This window comes from Lissotriton vulgaris, chromosome 5 (genome assembly GCF_964263255.1).
Source record: "Lissotriton vulgaris chromosome 5, aLisVul1.2, whole genome shotgun sequence".
Taxonomy (NCBI): Eukaryota; Metazoa; Chordata; class Amphibia; order Caudata; family Salamandridae; genus Lissotriton; species Lissotriton vulgaris.
This window is the reverse complement of record NC_141693.1, coordinates 848,480,352-848,497,393: the sequence shown is the minus strand read 5'-3', so window position 1 is coordinate 848,497,393 and position 17,042 is coordinate 848,480,352. Positions and strand designations below refer to the sequence as shown.

At 39.0% G+C, this 17,042-nt stretch overlaps 1 protein-coding gene across 1 annotated transcript in view; it reads right to left on the bottom strand.

The window, feature by feature from the left end:
* Positions 1–17,042, bottom strand: part of MYPN (myopalladin) — a 2,267,856-nt gene that overhangs the window by 460,995 nt on the left and 1,789,819 nt on the right. The window contains exon 17 of the mRNA XM_086922400.1: positions 2,251–2,458. Within this exon, the coding sequence (XP_086778526.1) occupies positions 2,251–2,458 (208 nt within the window). The remainder of the gene's footprint in view (positions 1–2,250; positions 2,459–17,042) is intronic.

Sequence of the window (17,042 nt, the reverse complement as noted above, 5' to 3'; positions counted from 1 at the left end):
ACTGAAAGAAGGTGAGTGTGGGGAAGGAAAGTAAGGAGAAGGAGAGTGAACATGGGGAATGTGGATATTCAAAGAAAATGTAGAAAAAGGAACGGGGGTGTGGAAGGGTAAGAAAAGATGCATTGCTGGAGTTGCATCATTTTTGTGACACACTAGCAATGCATCACTTTTGCGCTTACAGGCACGTCTGAAATACTGACGTATCTGTAAGTACTTGCAACATAATACGTCATATATTTAATATGACGCATGAGTAGAAGACTGAAGGCCTCATTTATGAGGCCATGCATCAATTTTACGCAGCCGGTGCGTCACTTTTTGTCGTCCATCCTTAATGGTGCTACCGCATTGATTACATAGTAAGATAGGCACCTCAAGTTGTTGTTATGTGTTGCTCTGAAGTGCCTCGCAACAGGATATGCCGCATCATTATTTACTATGGCCCTGAGATGATGCAAAATTCTGACGTGCACCTGTAGCTTGGTGCTACCCACGTAGCATAATCCACAGGTGCACGTCAGAACATACACAGCATTATCAGTGCGGCATCCATAGCTGCCTTGATGGCTACACTCATGTTCAAGAATGGAGTGGTGTAATGGGTTGTATGCACTCCGAATTTACATGCTCTACAAGATGAGCATTTGAAAAACCCTATTCTAGGTTTTAACCATGTATCTTCAGTTTTAATTTCCGGGCTCATCCTCACCAACTGACTCCTCATAGATCTTGCTCTTCTGAAAGTTATCGTGGGTGACTCAGGTAATCTACTGCCTAGTACACCATCAGTTATCCAGTGACGCTCACAACTGTCTAGTTATACATGTAAGGTTTCCCTGGATGAGTTCCAAGAGATTTTAATTCTCTCTTCAAAGAAAGCCGCCTGGGCCTTTTTCAGGGCAGCTTTGTAGAGCCTCATGGCGGATTGATATGCCGCTTTATTGTTGGACGCCCAGTCTTTTCGCCAAATGCGTTCTAGTTTTTTACAAATTTTTTTAAGGTTTCTGAGTTCCATCATGTACCATGGTGATTTAAAGACACTGCCCTTCTTTATTAGACTTTTTCTGGGTAGTACAACATCAAGAGAGTTATTCAACCAGCTTCGGAAATTTATTTCCGCCACTAATGGGTCTGGCTCCGGCAAGGGAGCTGTTTGATCAAGTGTCTGGGTCAGACTCTCTAAGGATAACTTGGACCAAGCCCTCTCTAAGGTGCGTGGTAGTGTGACACGTGGAGGATCTGTGCCAGTTTTCCATGCAAACGGGGACTAAAAAATGGTCGGACCATGGGAGAGGGAGAGGGGGGCTAGAGACCAATTGAGGAATATTAGAGAATATTGGGTCGAGTAAGTGTCCTTTGGAGTGGGTGGCCTCTTTATTTATAAGAATCAGCTCGAAAGATTTAAGGTCGAGCCTGAGGTCAGCTGCCACCTTTTCATCGGGGTCATCAAAATGTAAATTAATATCTCCTAGGATGATAAAATTAGGTTGAGGACGTAGCTGCGGCTATAGTGGTATCCAGGAGAGATCCTGTGAAATGTTTTATACAACCCGGGGGACGATAAATGAGGAGACTGGTCAGAGAGTTGTAGGGGGTGATTTGAATGATGAAATGACTACTTTCTGAGTCAGCTATGCAACTGTCTTCAATCCTACAGGTAAACCTATCTTTATAGACTATGGCAAGCCCACCTCCCTTCCCATGCGACCTATGTTGGCATTGAATAAGAAAGCCATCTGGAAGAGCGCTGGCGATGTCAAAATCCGCGTTGGGCGATAACCATGTCTCTGTTAGGAACAGTATATCAACATTCTCATCCTGGATCATAATTTATTTTATGACATTTTACATACATGTGTGTATACTTATGTCATGCCAGTGAAAATAAATGTGGCCCAATAACATGTTATCTAGAATAAATGTACCTATCAACACATATTTACAAATGTATTACTACAGGTAATGGTCACATTCTAGTTCATTACCACAGTACAGCAAAACTAATATTAGACAAACACTTTTACTGCGTTACGCATTACTTCTATCATTTTTGGGAAAACTTGAGACTGGTGAAATAGCTACAGCTGGCTCTCAAAGGGATATATTCAGAAAAATTATATCAATCCCAAAACTATTTCACATGAACTAACTATTTGATGCTTAACAGCACAGTCAAATGTGTTGTTTATATTTGGTATTTATACGGGTATTAATAATAACAATTGTTCGATATTTTGTAATAATGCCTACCAACAACATTAAGGTCCAGGTTAAATGCATTTTGTCCAGCCTTGTTTGTTGCAATGCATGTATATGTTCCAGCATCGTTTCGCATCACAGGATCAATAATTAAAGAGTGAATTCCATTTTCTCTTATCAGCAGTCGGTGCGTTGCATCAGCTGTGACAGGTTTGCCATTCAAAAGCCACGAGAGTTCTGGTGTTGGTAAACCACTCACCTAATGATCAAAATAAAGCAGTACCAATTTAATTTTGCCCTTAACTAATGTAGGATATATTCTGAGTGGTAAAAATTTAAAAGCACTCCACAAACTGAGAAGTTATTTGGAAAAACCTAAGCAACTCAGTATTCTTCCAATTCAGCTTGTTGTTAGAAAGCTTAGCACTGCACACTCAGGTAGTTCATTTTCTTGTCCAGTCTCATACCATGCTATACAAATGATCACTTTGTTGCTAAATTCAGATATTTTTTTCACTGTATATTTTCCTGATGTCTTTTTGTTACAGTCTTTTCAGGATTGTGGCCCTGCAGGCAAATCTTTAAATACTAAGGGCCTAACTCAAAAATGCAACTCACACTTTTCAGTAATGTACACTTTTGATTAATTAGATTTACTACATTCAAACTATTCATAAATTCGCAGTATAAATTTACTCTATAAGTGTTACTTAATTGCCTCCACTTAATCGAAGTGCTTGGGAGCTATTCACAGACTGAAGTTTGCAGTATGTTTCTAGTACTACAATAAAACTATAAAATTACTTCAAAATTTTATTCACGAACAGCATTTTGTAGTACATTTTGTCGTACTACAAAATCCATGAGGCTATTCATAAAAGTATATTTCACTTTTGAGTAATATGCACGTGTAATTTAGTCCTACACTTTTGAGTGGTATTCAGAGAGAATATTGAGTTGGAAATGTCGACTTACACAACTATGGACGTTGGAAATATCATCACACAGAAATATCAACAGAACGAATATTGTGGTCAAGAATAACGAATTTAAGGTAAGAAATATCATTTATTAAAATATAGTCATTAATATAATTTGCAAACATTTAGGGGGTCATTATGATGGCAGTCGATCCGCCCACCATAACAACATGATTTACCCCCGCCATAATACCATGTGGCGGGGGTTCTGCGCCGGGCGGAAAGCCTGTCCGCCACTTTTCCCAGACCGGTAGAGCTGGGGCATGATATCCATATCCTGATGCCGGGTGGTCAAGGTCTTTGCATGGCGGCAATGCCGCCATGGAAATGCTGTTGGGAATTGCTTTTGGGGCCTGTTGTTGGCCCCTGGTGGTATGGGGTGAGGGGCTGCACTTGGGGGGTACCCCCCTACATTTCCATGCACAAGGTGGCAGGTACCGCATGGTGCATGGCAATGCACAACATGCCATTTTGGCATTACGGTGGGTGCTGCTGTAAGCCGCACCTGCCGCAATGTCAAGATAGCAGATTGCGACCACCAGGGTGGCGTTCGCATCCTAATCAGCGGTGCGGGACCACTGCACGTCTGGCGGCTGGTCCCAGCACCGCTAGGGTGGCGGGCGGACTACAGTCTGCTGCCATTCTAATGGGGCCCTTAGTTGGTTAAAACATCGAATTTTTTATTAGTGTTATGTATTTTAGAGTATATTTGAAATGTATGTCATGTATGTTTTTTGTATAAGTATTGTTTATGTTTTTTAATATATGTGTTACATTTTCAGTAGTTATTTTAAGTCAATTTTGTGTTTTTTAGTTCCGTAGCGAGTTGTGGGCTTATAGGGAATAGGGTGGAAGTACTTTAATTATGATAAATTAATGATTATTTTTATTTATAAATATTTATTTAATTGAGATTTCATGGTGTTAATTGAGGGTAGTAATTTATTTGTAATTAAATAAGTGATATTGATATCAATTACATAATTGGTTATTCATTTTGGTAATTGTGTAATTATTTTAGGTGTGAGTTGTGGGGTTTATAGGGGTAAATGGTGTGAAGTAATTTATTTGTAATGAATAATTAATTAGTTGATAATAAAAGTAATTTAAGTTCAATGAGTTAATAATTAGTTGATCATTAATATAAAGGAATGAATCTAGATGTGGGTTGTGGATTGTGTGGTGTTATAGGATAGAAAATAAAAAGGTACATTTATGTAATAATTATTGTTTTTGTTTTTAAATAATTTCTAATTAAAAAATGTATTTGTTTGAATTTGTTTTTTAATTTTATTTATTATAATATTTGTAAGTATTAGGCATTTGAGATGTCATCAGTGATGTCACTGACCATGTCATGAATGATGTAATATGTGACATCATCAGCAGTGGATTGCAGGTGCGCGAAATATAGTTAGTACAACTATATAGGAGCAATTTCAATGGTTTTTTAAATGCTAATTCCTAACTATATAAGGCCTGAAACCTATGTTTTTTAAGTGAATATGTATATATAATATATATATATATATGTATATTCACTGAAAAAACCATAGGTTTGACACATGTTATAGTTAGCTGGAAATTTTACTGACATAAAACCAATGAAATTCCACGTTATAGTTAGTTGGACTCACTATAACTTGCGCGTGCAATGCACTGCTGATGACGTCACATATTACATCACTCATGACATGGTCAGTGACATCACTCATGACATCACTGATGACACCATCCAGTGAATATGTGTCTTTCTGAAAAATAAATATTAGTGAGTAATGTTTAAATATTTAAATATATATATTAGTGTTTCACTTTGTGTATAAGTGGCTACATGTGTTGGTAAGTAGCTACATGCGTATGTATATGGGTTATTAGATGTTTCTCTTAGTATCAGTATGAGTGTCTATATGGTTTGGTGGGGGTATTACTTAGCACATAGATGCATGAGTGACTGACTCTCTGTTTGTATGTGTTTTGAAGACAGCATATGTGCAGGACTGTATGGGTGCATGAGTGTGTATATGTGTTTGTTAGTGAGTGAATGACTGTCTCACTAGTGTCTTTATCAGTAACGACATATGTTTTAATCTAGTATATGTGAATATTGATGTATATAAGTGAGTATATGTGAGAGTAAGAGATTGAAAGAGTTCCTGTTTAAATAAGTATGTGTTTCTATAAGTGATTGTTTAAGAGAATAAATATGTGTAATTTTCAATAGAAGTAAGGTGGAAGTGTGTGTATAACTCTATATTCAAATAAATGGATGTTCAATAGTTTATTTGCACGTGTGAGTATGTCTGTGAGTAACTTTTCGATGATTGTCGGTGTGTAACAGGATGTATAGGTGTATCATTTCATATGATGAGTGAGTATATGTATGTGTGGATGTGTATATAGATGGTGGAATTACTGAATTACTTGTTGTAACTGATATGGGTATCTGCATTTTTTTTTCAATTTCAGTTTCTATTTTTGAATATGTGTTTCAAGGGTTACATTACAGTGAAAGGAGGTCTGTCACTATGTCACAAGGATGGTGTCATCAGTGATGTCACTGACCATGTCATGAGTGATGTAATATGTGACGTCATCAGCAGTGCATTGCACGCGCAAGTTATAGTGAGTCCAACTAACTATAACGTGGAATTTCATTGGTTTTATGTCAGTAAAATTTCCAGCTAACTATAACATGTGTCAAACCTATGGTTTTTTCAGTGAATTTCATAGGTTTTTTAAATGCTACTTCCTAACTATAACGTGTGTAAAACCTATGGTTTTTTCTGTGAATTTCATTGGTTTTTAAAATGCTAATTCAGAAAAATGTCGTGTATGCAACCTATACTTTTGGCAATAAAGTTCTGGCAATATTTTTTTCGAAAACAAGCCGTTTTCTTCACTGTTCAAGTTGCATAGAGACTCCTTGTAAAGCAATACAGAATTCGAAAGTCTGTACCTTGCCTTTTTTTAAACACATTAAAATTTGTCTGTAAATAAAAATAGCCTTACTAAACTTTCGTGCGCGACCCGGTGTGCGCACTCTCGGCAACTGTTGTCAATAAAATGGATATCGCATTTCCAGGCTTTCGTGCGCGACCGAGTGCGCGCACAGGCCTATATATTTCGTGAAAACCTTGCGATTTGAACTTATTGAATTTCTTCATACACCCCTCAAAGAACTTATAGTATGTCAAAGAGACTGTACCTAGACTTCTTTTTTATTCTTATGAAACTTTTCAGTAAATGGAGCCGAATGTCTTTTTAAACTTTCGTGCGTTACCGGATGTACACACCTTGGTATTTTTTTTAGAAATATAAAACGTTTCATACTTTAACAATTGTGTGCTTAAATCCAGCTCAGAAGATATACAAAATCAGGATGGTAGTTGGTTCAACCCGGACCGTTTATTAGAGGTAGATCGTCCGACTCCACCGGAAGACACCCCTAATAAAAAAGACATATATATAAAATGCGGACTAGCCGCTGTATCGTGCTAGCAAACTATAACATATAAATCATTAGAAAAAACAAAAGGAATCGAGCAAAATCAGTAGGCCACTGATGAGATCTTTTTTGACCTCGCTTAAATAGAAAAATTAGGAACAACCCCCCATGAGAAATATGAAACTAGTGAGAGAAACCGAGCTCGACGCCATGATAGCTGCAAGACAGCTCGGCTCCGCCGCCCACCCCACCCAAAATAACGACAAATATTATAAAGATACACAACACACCAGCAAAGTAACAGGGTAAAACGTTTTATGTTTTATTAAATAACTATTTACATGGCAGCCTACTGCAACATGAAAACAACACTTTCAATTGGTTCTTAATAGTTTCAATTCTGGAATTTACACGCAGCACTCCACCCACTTCCCTCACTATCTTTTCTACTCCCAAGAGACAACAACGTCCTACATCTTTCGGAAGACTTTGGTGAAATGGCTACCGTATCTCATTCATCTTCCGAATCTGACCAAAATGATCGACTACCTTTAATAAGAAAAAATAAATCTTTCATCTGGCAATTTTTCACTTATCCTGAAGATCAAAAGAAAGTGAATGCACCAAAAGTAACCTGCACAATATGTGACTTGGTTCTCTCAAGAAGAAATCAAGCAAAAAATTATTTCTTTTCCATACATACCATGGTGCGGCATGTCAAACAAGTGCACCCTCTGCAATTTGCAGAGGCAACGACAAGAGCCCTGGCCACGCTATTACCATTAGAGGTGGCCAGCACATCTTCTGATCGACGACCTGTATCTCCATGGAGTGCAGAGATGGACTTCAGATATTTAACTATATATGGTCTATAACCTATGGTTTTTTCAGTGATTTTCTTTGGTTTTTTAATAGCAAATATCAAAACCTTTTTTGTGGAAAATGACTAAAATTAGGTATACATAAGCGGCGTTCATTTATGTTCACCACAGCCATTGTTAAAAGTAAAGTGAAAGTCGCGAAACAGTGGCCACGCCATCTAATCCCTTTTAGGCCCCATCATGCACGTAAGTAACAGCCATTTTCTGTGTCATGGCCTCTCTGCCCACTGCCAATAGCCTATGATTGTTCGAAATTGGTTCTCTTTGGGTCATTCTCTGTTCACAAATAAGCATAAAGTCGCAATACTCTATTTAGTTTTTGCAGATAGTGAAGGATAGGTAAGGCACACTTTTGTCCCCTTTGTAACCCGTCATGCCTATGTCTGCCCCGTTTGTTGGTAGTTGGTTCAACCCGGACCGTTTATTAGAGGTAGATCGTCCGACTCCACCGGAGGACCCCCCTAATAAAAAGGACATATATATAAAATGCGGACTATCCGCTGTATCGTGCTAGCAAACTATAACATATAAATCGTTAGAAAAAACATGAACCTAGAGAGAGGAACCGAGCTCGACGCCATGATGGCTGCAAGACAGCTCGGCTCCGCCACCCACCCCGCCCAAAATAACGACAAACACTATGCAAATATTATAAATATATACAACACACCAGCAAAGTAACAGGATAAAACGTTTTATTAAATAACTATTTACATGGAACCTACTGCAACATGAAAACAACACTTCTAATTGCTTCTTAGTAGTTTTAATTCTGAAATTGAACACCCAGTACATCCAGAGGTCATGTCCGACAAGTTGTGTGGGGGGATGCCTTGCTAATGCCGCCACCCCCACCACCTTCTGTAGGAAGGACTCTGGATATCCTTGGTCCCTGAGAGGCTTCGAGGTCCCTGCCTTGCACAAATGTCAAGTTCTGGATGTTGAGAGCCATACTTCAGGGTCCGACAAGTTGTGTGGGGGGATGCCTTGCTAATGCCGCCACCCCCACCACCTTCTGTAGGAAGGACGCTGGATATACTTGGTCCCTGAGAGGCTTCGATGTCCCTGCCTTGCACAAATGTCATAAGTTCTGAATGTTGAGTGCCATACTTCAGGGTCCAAGAAACGCGGACTCGGAGGGGGCGCTTGGCTCCTGCCCCCTCCCCAAGTCTTGTTCCCCTGGTATGGCCTGAGATCGCCCACGACAAGGCGGCCGGCTCCCGGGGTCAGGCGGAACTTCTTGCCTTTTGATGCCTCTTCCATTCTGGACCTTGTCCCACAATCCGTTTGACCTGAAGACACGTCCTGCGGTGCCCTGGTCCAACCATCACATTTACACCGTCTCACCCGCCATCCGGCTGAATTGCACCCACTCTTCCGATACAGCGACAGGCGGCTGCCACGGAGCTCAGTAAATGGCGGTCGGCTCCACAGACTTGGGCCTGGCCTGCAAGGATGGCTCTGGGCAACCCTGGAACTCGGACGCTTGACTGCTAGGGCATGAGCCCCATTCCCAAAAGCGTCCCGTCAGCCTTGAAGATTCTACAAGAGTCACCGAGGCCCCCGACTCCTGCAGACTTCCGGTGGGGAGCGACTGCCATGATTGCTTGTGGAATGGCCACGACGTAGCCACGGCGTGCTCTCATGCTGACGCCAGCTTCAGTCTGAAACATCCAGAAACACTGTAGACTACCAATTCGATCAGTTCCGGTGAAGCCCCAACGACGTATCGCGTTCTTGCGTAATCCGTCATATGACGCGCCGCGTTAGCGCACCCGGAAGTGCTCCGGTGAGCGAGGCGCGAAGCGCAGCTTCCCGGAAGCAATGCGGAGCGCGTAACGTAAGCAATTACATTTCAGTTGGTTCTCCCTCACAATATTTTCAATGTCACATAAAAGTCACCCATCACCCACTGCCATCTCTGGCTGTTTCCATGGTAACACCTCATTCTGCACCTGGCTGAAGGCACAGGTCAAAAGTTCATATCTCAACGATCTACAGCAAAGTAACAACACTGTTTTCCCTCCAGAAACACCTGCCAATCCACAGCTCTGTTACATGTCTTTTTTTTCACACCCAATAGTACTTTTCGTTTAACATAAACATTAACATGCAACGTACTGTTCAATCTCCACTTCTTACAATCAACCAATCATTTTTATTTTTTAAACCACACCCAGCCTCTTCCTTTTTCTTTATTTAGAATTTCAACTTCTAACTACCATTCCACTTCCAGAACCGATCGGAGGACGACTACAAATCCCTTGAAAATGAAGGTCTGGCTAATAGGACACAGTTATATTCACTGGAGTGAAAAATATGCAGTAAGCAGACGAATTTGCAACCTCAGCTTACCAAATGTACACATAACATGGATTGCCAAAAGAGGATTGAAATGTCACCAATTGATTCCATTGGTGAAAACTTTTATGCATCTCCCAGAACCAGACCTTATAATTGTGCACTGTGGTGGGAACGATCTAGGCACAATCACTGGGGTAGGTCTGGAAATGCTTCTAAAAGACACCTTTCGACAATTGATGACACTTTTTCCTCGATCTGCCTTGGTATATTCCAATATATGCCAAAGACAGAAATGGAATTGGTCCAATCACCATTGTGCACAATTTGAGAAAGCAAGGAGACATGTAAATAAATCTGTTTCTGCGTTCCTCAGAGATTATAGCATGGGTTCTATTTACCACAACAACTTGCGCTACCACATGCAAGACGTCTATAGGAGAGACGGTGTTCATTTCATGAATGAGGGAAACAGAATCTTCCTCTGCAACATCAGGCTCTGCATCGGTACTTACTTATAAATGCAGAAAACACTCAATTAACACAAGGGCTCTTTTCAGAGCCACCTTATATCTAAGCACTCAAACTTCTGATTTACCTCCATTTTCACACTCTTGTAAATAGGTGTGCGCGACCGGGTGCGCGCACCCCGTATTTTTTTTTCGGGGAAAAATTATATCTTTTCGCGTTTAAGGGCCTTACTGCACACCCTGAGAAAACCTACGCAGGAAGACAATCTCTACCTTCTCCCCTTTCCATGTTTCAACGCTTTGAAATGAACAATATATTTACTCGCAGTGACAAAATGGCGGACAAAACTTCCTGATTTCCTTCGAATCGAACGTTAACAGACGTCACGCAGCAAAAAAAAATTCCGCTCACGCGCAGCCGCTTGAGTGCGCGCACGCGTGCGCGCCTATAGATATATAATTGACTTTAACTTTAATTTTCTCAACAACTACTGAACGGATTTACACCATTCCAAAAAAAGCGTAATCTGCGAGCCGGACTGTACAGTTTTGCCAAATTTCTTATAAATCCATTCACCCGTTCGACCTGTAGCCGAGTCTAAAGGTCCTATGGAAAATAACATGGAGAAAACACGTTTTGGGACCCCCCTTTTATCTCAGCCCCCACTTGACCAATCCCCCCAAACTTTTAGGGAAGGAGTGCAGCGGACTGAGCCATCTTCTTTGAGAAATTCGCTAAGATTCTTCAACCAGGGCCAAAGTTATTCCAAATAGAATGTTGAGGATTTCCTATGGAAACTAGGTCCTAACTATAACTACCTACTGGCGACCGCCAGTAGGTAATATATATATATATATATTCAGTGAAAAAACCATAGGTTATAGACCATATATAGTTAGGGATTAGCATTTACAAAACCTTATTTTACTCGCATAAAACCATTGAAATTCCATATATAGTTAGTTGCACTAACTATATATCGCGCACCCGCAATCCACTGCTGATGATGTCACATATTACATCATTCATGACATGGTCAGTGACATCACTGATGACATCACTGATGACATCTCAAATGACATCACTGATGACATCACTGATGACAACATCAAGTGACAAGTTAAAATATGTCTTACATATTGAAGAATGAGTGGATGTATAAGTGTCTGGATGAAGGATTTAGTAGGTGCATGACTGACTGTATGAGTGAGTGATTAAATGTGTCTCACTGAGTGCATGGGTTAGTGACTAAACTGTCTTAATTTGTGCTTCATTATGTCTGTTGTTCTGTAAACTGTTGCATGTGTTGATAAGTAGCTATATGAGTAACTATATGGGTTATTGATTGGTTGCCCAAGTATTTGTATGGGAGACTGAGTGTGTGTGTGGGTGGCTGGGAGGTGTATGACTCTGTGCATAGATGTGTGAGCAGTTGATTCACTAGATGTATGGTTTCAAAAGTGCATGTGGAAACAGCTGTATGGGCGGTTGACTGTGTGCATGAGTGTATTGGTGAGTGAATGGATATCTCAGTGCTACATGTCAAAGTAAGTACATATGTAAAACACAGTACATGTGAGAGTTGACATATATAAATAACTGTGCATAAGAGCCAGTGAATGTGTGAGTGGCTGTATGGATCATTGTGAACTTGTATCAGGGATTGTATAAGAGAGTAAATATGTGTTAGTATATGTTTGAATAAGTAAAGTTTGTATAACTGTATAGTTGAGGAAATGGAGGTGTGATTGATTCTATGCATGACTGACTAGGTGTGTGAGTAACTCCATGGATGAGTGACAGTCTGTGAGTGTCTGTTTACACTGATTGTATCTAAGGTTATATTAGAGTCTGAAGAGGTTCATCGTATTATCACATGAATGATATCATCAGTGATGTGATCAGTAATGTCAACTGAGATGTCATCAGTGATGTCATTTGAGATGTCATCAGTGATGTCATTTGAGATGTCATCAGTGATGTCATCAGTGATGTCACTGACCATGTCATGAATGATGTAATATGTGACATCATCAGCAGTGGATTGCGGGTGCGCGATATATAGTTAGTGCAACTAACTATATATGGAATTTCAATGGTTTTATGCGAGTAAAATAAGGTTTTGTAAATGCTAATCCCTAACTATATATGGTCTATAACCTATGGTTTTTTCACTGAATTTTCAAGGTTTTGTAAATGCTAATTCCTAACTATATATTCTCTATAACCTATGGTTTTTTCATTGAATTTCAATGTTTTTTTGAAAGCTAATATCTGTAGCTGTAAAATGTATTCTTCTTTAAATCTTAAAATATATTTTACATGTTTTTTATACATTTTTTTAAAAAATATTTTTTTGTTTCGCTCCCAGTCCGCGAACCGGTCAGCTTCCCGTTAGCTCAATTTAAAGCCGCGGCTCGGTCCGCGAACCGGTAAACGTTCCTTTAGCGGAACTGTTACGTTAGCATGACGTTTTGCGTTGTCGCGTAATACGTCATTGGACGCGCCAAGTTAGCGGACCCGGAAGCGGTCCGGAAAGCGGAGCAAAGCGCGAAACGTAAACACAGCAGGTCATGTGACTTGGTAATAACACTTTTCATTGGTTCATTTCACTTTTGGTTTCCTAATGATGTAATACTAGGTCATGTGATCTAAAATTAACACTTTTCATTGGTTTAGAACTTTGCTTTTCCCAAATGATGAAAACCCCTCCTTCTTTCCTCACTCTGACTTTCATCTTGGTGAGAGAAAGACCCTTTTACATTCTAGAGAGATGGCTTCAATTGTTGCTTCTGCTAGTGTTCCCCCACCACCACCTCCACCTCCTCATGAGAAGAAAGGACCATCTGCTCAACCAATCTTTGAAGAAGAGGAAGAAGAGGAGGAAGAGCCTGAATATTTGCCAGAGGAGCCCAGGAGGTACAACAGAAAGGAAAACTTCATCTGGCAATTGTTTTAATTTCCAGCAGGGCAAAAGAAAGTCAATGCTAGATATGTCTTTTGCCGTATTTGCAACGATCAACTTTCAAGGGGGACGGACAAAAAATATAGTTTTGGAAATTATACGATGCACAGGCACATGAGTAGGTGGCACCCAAATAATTATAGTGCTGCCCAAATTCGTGATGAGCAGCAAAATCCCCCGGCAATGGCAAGAAGATCTGTCGTCCCAGAAGTATCGGGACCAGAGGCGAGGGAGGTCATCCCGAATATTCAAATGGACATGGGGGAAGTAAAACAAGTGTGTGTGTGGTGCAACCAATTGATATGCTACCGAGAAAGTAGCATTATACTTATAATAAAAGCTATCAAAAATCATGTTTGCCCGAAACGCCCCAAGAAATAAATTCTTCTTTTTTTCGTTGCTCCTGTTGAGCCCTCTTCAATGAATCATTTTTGTTTCCCCCCTCCCCCCAAAAAAACAAAAAAATTACAAAATGTTCAGAATAAAACAAAAAAATATAAAAAATGTTCAGAAAAATAATAAAAAAAATTTAAAACAACAAAAACCAAAAAAAAAGTTCTTTTCAGAACTACCTCCCCATTATAAAAAAAATTGGTAGAATTTTTGAAACTCTGCCAACCACATTATTTACCCTCCATTTTATATCTTAATTCGACCGAAACACAAAATGGTGGACTCCCGTTACGCTCCTAGTTCGCGGACCGGACCGCTTCCCGGGAAGCGGTCCAAAAAAAAACGTGGGAAAGTAATTAACAGAAAAACGACTGGAGACACTCTCACCAAATATAGATTAGCTTATACTACATAACAATCCCTTTCATTTTCACAAATTTGATTGAAATTCCATTTAGCCATTAAGCCTGTAGACCTCTCTAAATACCGTGAGGTAAATTACTTCACAAAACACATCTGAAGTGTTGGAATTGACAACCAATGAAAATCTTACTTTCATTTTCTACTTATATTACCTGACATTTGATTGGTTATATACCTGAATATATATAAAGGAAGAGAAGAAAACACAGCCATTTTGACTACTACTTCTTATTGTACATCACATTTGAATAGCTACCAAACACTTCAACTTGTTTGTGAAGGTAAGTTGTTATTTTTAAAACTGAAGTATATTGTGCACTATAACTTAATATGGTAGACTTTTTCTCATAGATATATACTATCCCTCTGTAGTAGTTATGGATTTAGATAGACTTCTCTGTTATAGTTATGAATGGAGTTAGACTTCTCTTGGTTAAATTACATACATTTTTTTATAGTCATATTTCCACTCTGATACTATACACTGCCAAAAGAAAAATTCACTGATAAAAACTGCCTATCTAAAATTAATCCTAACAGTGCCCTATCTCTACTAATATATATTTTTTTAATCATAATTTCAGGCAAAATGGAAGGCGAGCAACAAGTTAAATTTACAATTGTACTGGAGGAGAGCAGCCAAGAAAAAATTGATGATTTCATGGATCAAAGTAGAGACCAAGAACTACTACAATGTGTTGAAGCAGTGGATAACCTGCTTCAAAATGAGAACATGTTACACCCTATATTCAATTTTGAAATTTCTGACACTGAAATGTTAGAAAGTTTAATGAATTATGAAACACAATCAAAATAAAAAAAAATACTTTCAAAATAAAGAAAACAAAAAAAACCAACAAAAACAACAAACAATTAACATACAGTATTAGAAAACTCTATCATTCTATTATCCTTATAGTACGCTGCCCAGAACGCTTTACGGTTCGCTTACTAGGCGCTCACCACGCAAAAAAAAAAATTTTTTTTTTTGCCCTGCTGGGACCTTTTACAACCTCCACATAAAACCTAGGGGGTCAACGAGGATCTACTATGCCCCCTTATGGTAATTTCCCCCTTTGTATATATGTATATATATATATATATATATATATATATATATATATATATATATATATATATATATATATATATATATATATATATATATATATATATATATATATATATATATATATATATATATATATATATATATATATATATATATATATATATATATATATATATATATATATATATATATTACCTACTGGCGGTCGCCAGTAGGTATATATAGTTAGGATTTTTTCCCTATGGGATTTCTGAAAATTCTATGTCTAATAACTTTGGCGTTTGTGGACGGAATTGGCTGAAATTTTCTGGAAAATGGCACATTTTGTTTCTGAGCAGCTCCTGGAAATTTGGGGGGTGTTCGGCAAGGGGGGGCTGAGATAAAAGGGGGGTCCCAAAACGCGTTTTTCCCATGTTAATTTCCATAGGGCGGTTGGCCTCACTTTTAGCCCGAACGGCTGAATGGATTTCCACGAAACTTGGCAAAATTGTAGGGACTGTTAGCCCGATGTGCCTTTGCTAGGTCTCAATATATGTGCTTCAGTGGATTTTGAGAAATTAACGTTTAAAACAAGATATATATCTGTAACAGCGCTCCGGGCTGCGCTCCGGTTCGCGAACTTTTCGCGTATCGGAACTTTGCGAAGCGAAGCTGATTGGCTCTCCGATGTCTGTCAACATTCTAAACAGTCCGGAGCGGCCGCCATCTTGTCTCTCGGTAGGATCGAGAGACAAGAGTAGGCCAAAACAAAGGGGGAAATTACCATAAGGGGGCATAGTAGATCCTCGTTGACCCCCTAGGTTTTATGTGGAGGTTTTAAAAGGGCCCAGGAGGGTCTAAAAAAAAAAATTTTTTTTTTTTTGCGTGGTGAGCGCCATGTTCGCGAACCGGAAAGCGTTCTGGGCAGCGTACTATAAGGATAAAAGAATGATAGACTTTTCTAATACTGTATGTTAATTGTTTGTTGGTTTTTTTTTTTTGTTTGTTTTCTTTATTTTAAAAGTATTTTTTTTTATTTATTGAATTAAGAAATTAAAATTTATTTTTCATTTTGTTTTTCAAAATTTAAAAGAAAAGCTAAAAAATCCTGATCATTTTTTTCTTCATTTTTTAGTAGAAAATCTACTGCATCTACGCATTGCAGAAGTTCATTATTTATTGTGTCGTCGTAGAAATCTATGTCATCTTGTGTCTCAATTTTTTCTTCTGTTTCAGTTTTGATGTTCTTTTGTTGTGCTTCCATTTTCAATTCTGAAAAATGAATTTTTAAAAAATATATCAGTACAGAAAGGGCATTGTTGGGTTTCAGTACAGATTGGCAGTTTGGTTATTTATATAGTGTTTTTTTCACAAAGAAAGGTGTCGCCTGCAATTAAGGTCTATTGCAGGGGGCCCCCTCCTTGGGCCTCCCATGGATGGTGGCAGGAGGTATAGGGGAGGGAGAAGGAGACGCTCCCTCAATTGCAAGGAGACCATTCACAGGCACTGAGGGGGCCCATTGTCCAGCATTTTTGCGCCCCCACAGTTTTAACTTTTAGACCACAATCAATTCTCACACCTATGAAGGTGTGAGATATGCGTGTGGATTTAAAGTTAAAACTGTGGGGGCCAAAATGCTGGACAATGGGGCCCCCTCAGTGCCTGTAAATGGTCTCCTTGCAAGGGGCCACTTATGTAAATTGGAGGGGGCTTCGCGCACGTTCCTTTTTAGCCTATGGTCTTGGAAATTTCTTGGAATGGCTCTGCCATAACTAAAACAGAGTAGTCTATTTTTTTCTATAAGTATTACAGAGTGATAGAATATAATTCTCAGAAAATGTTTTTCTAATTAGGTTTCAGAACAGAACATACTTAAGTTGTATAAATAATATCTTACCTTTTAAATATAAGTTGAAGTGATCAGTTGATT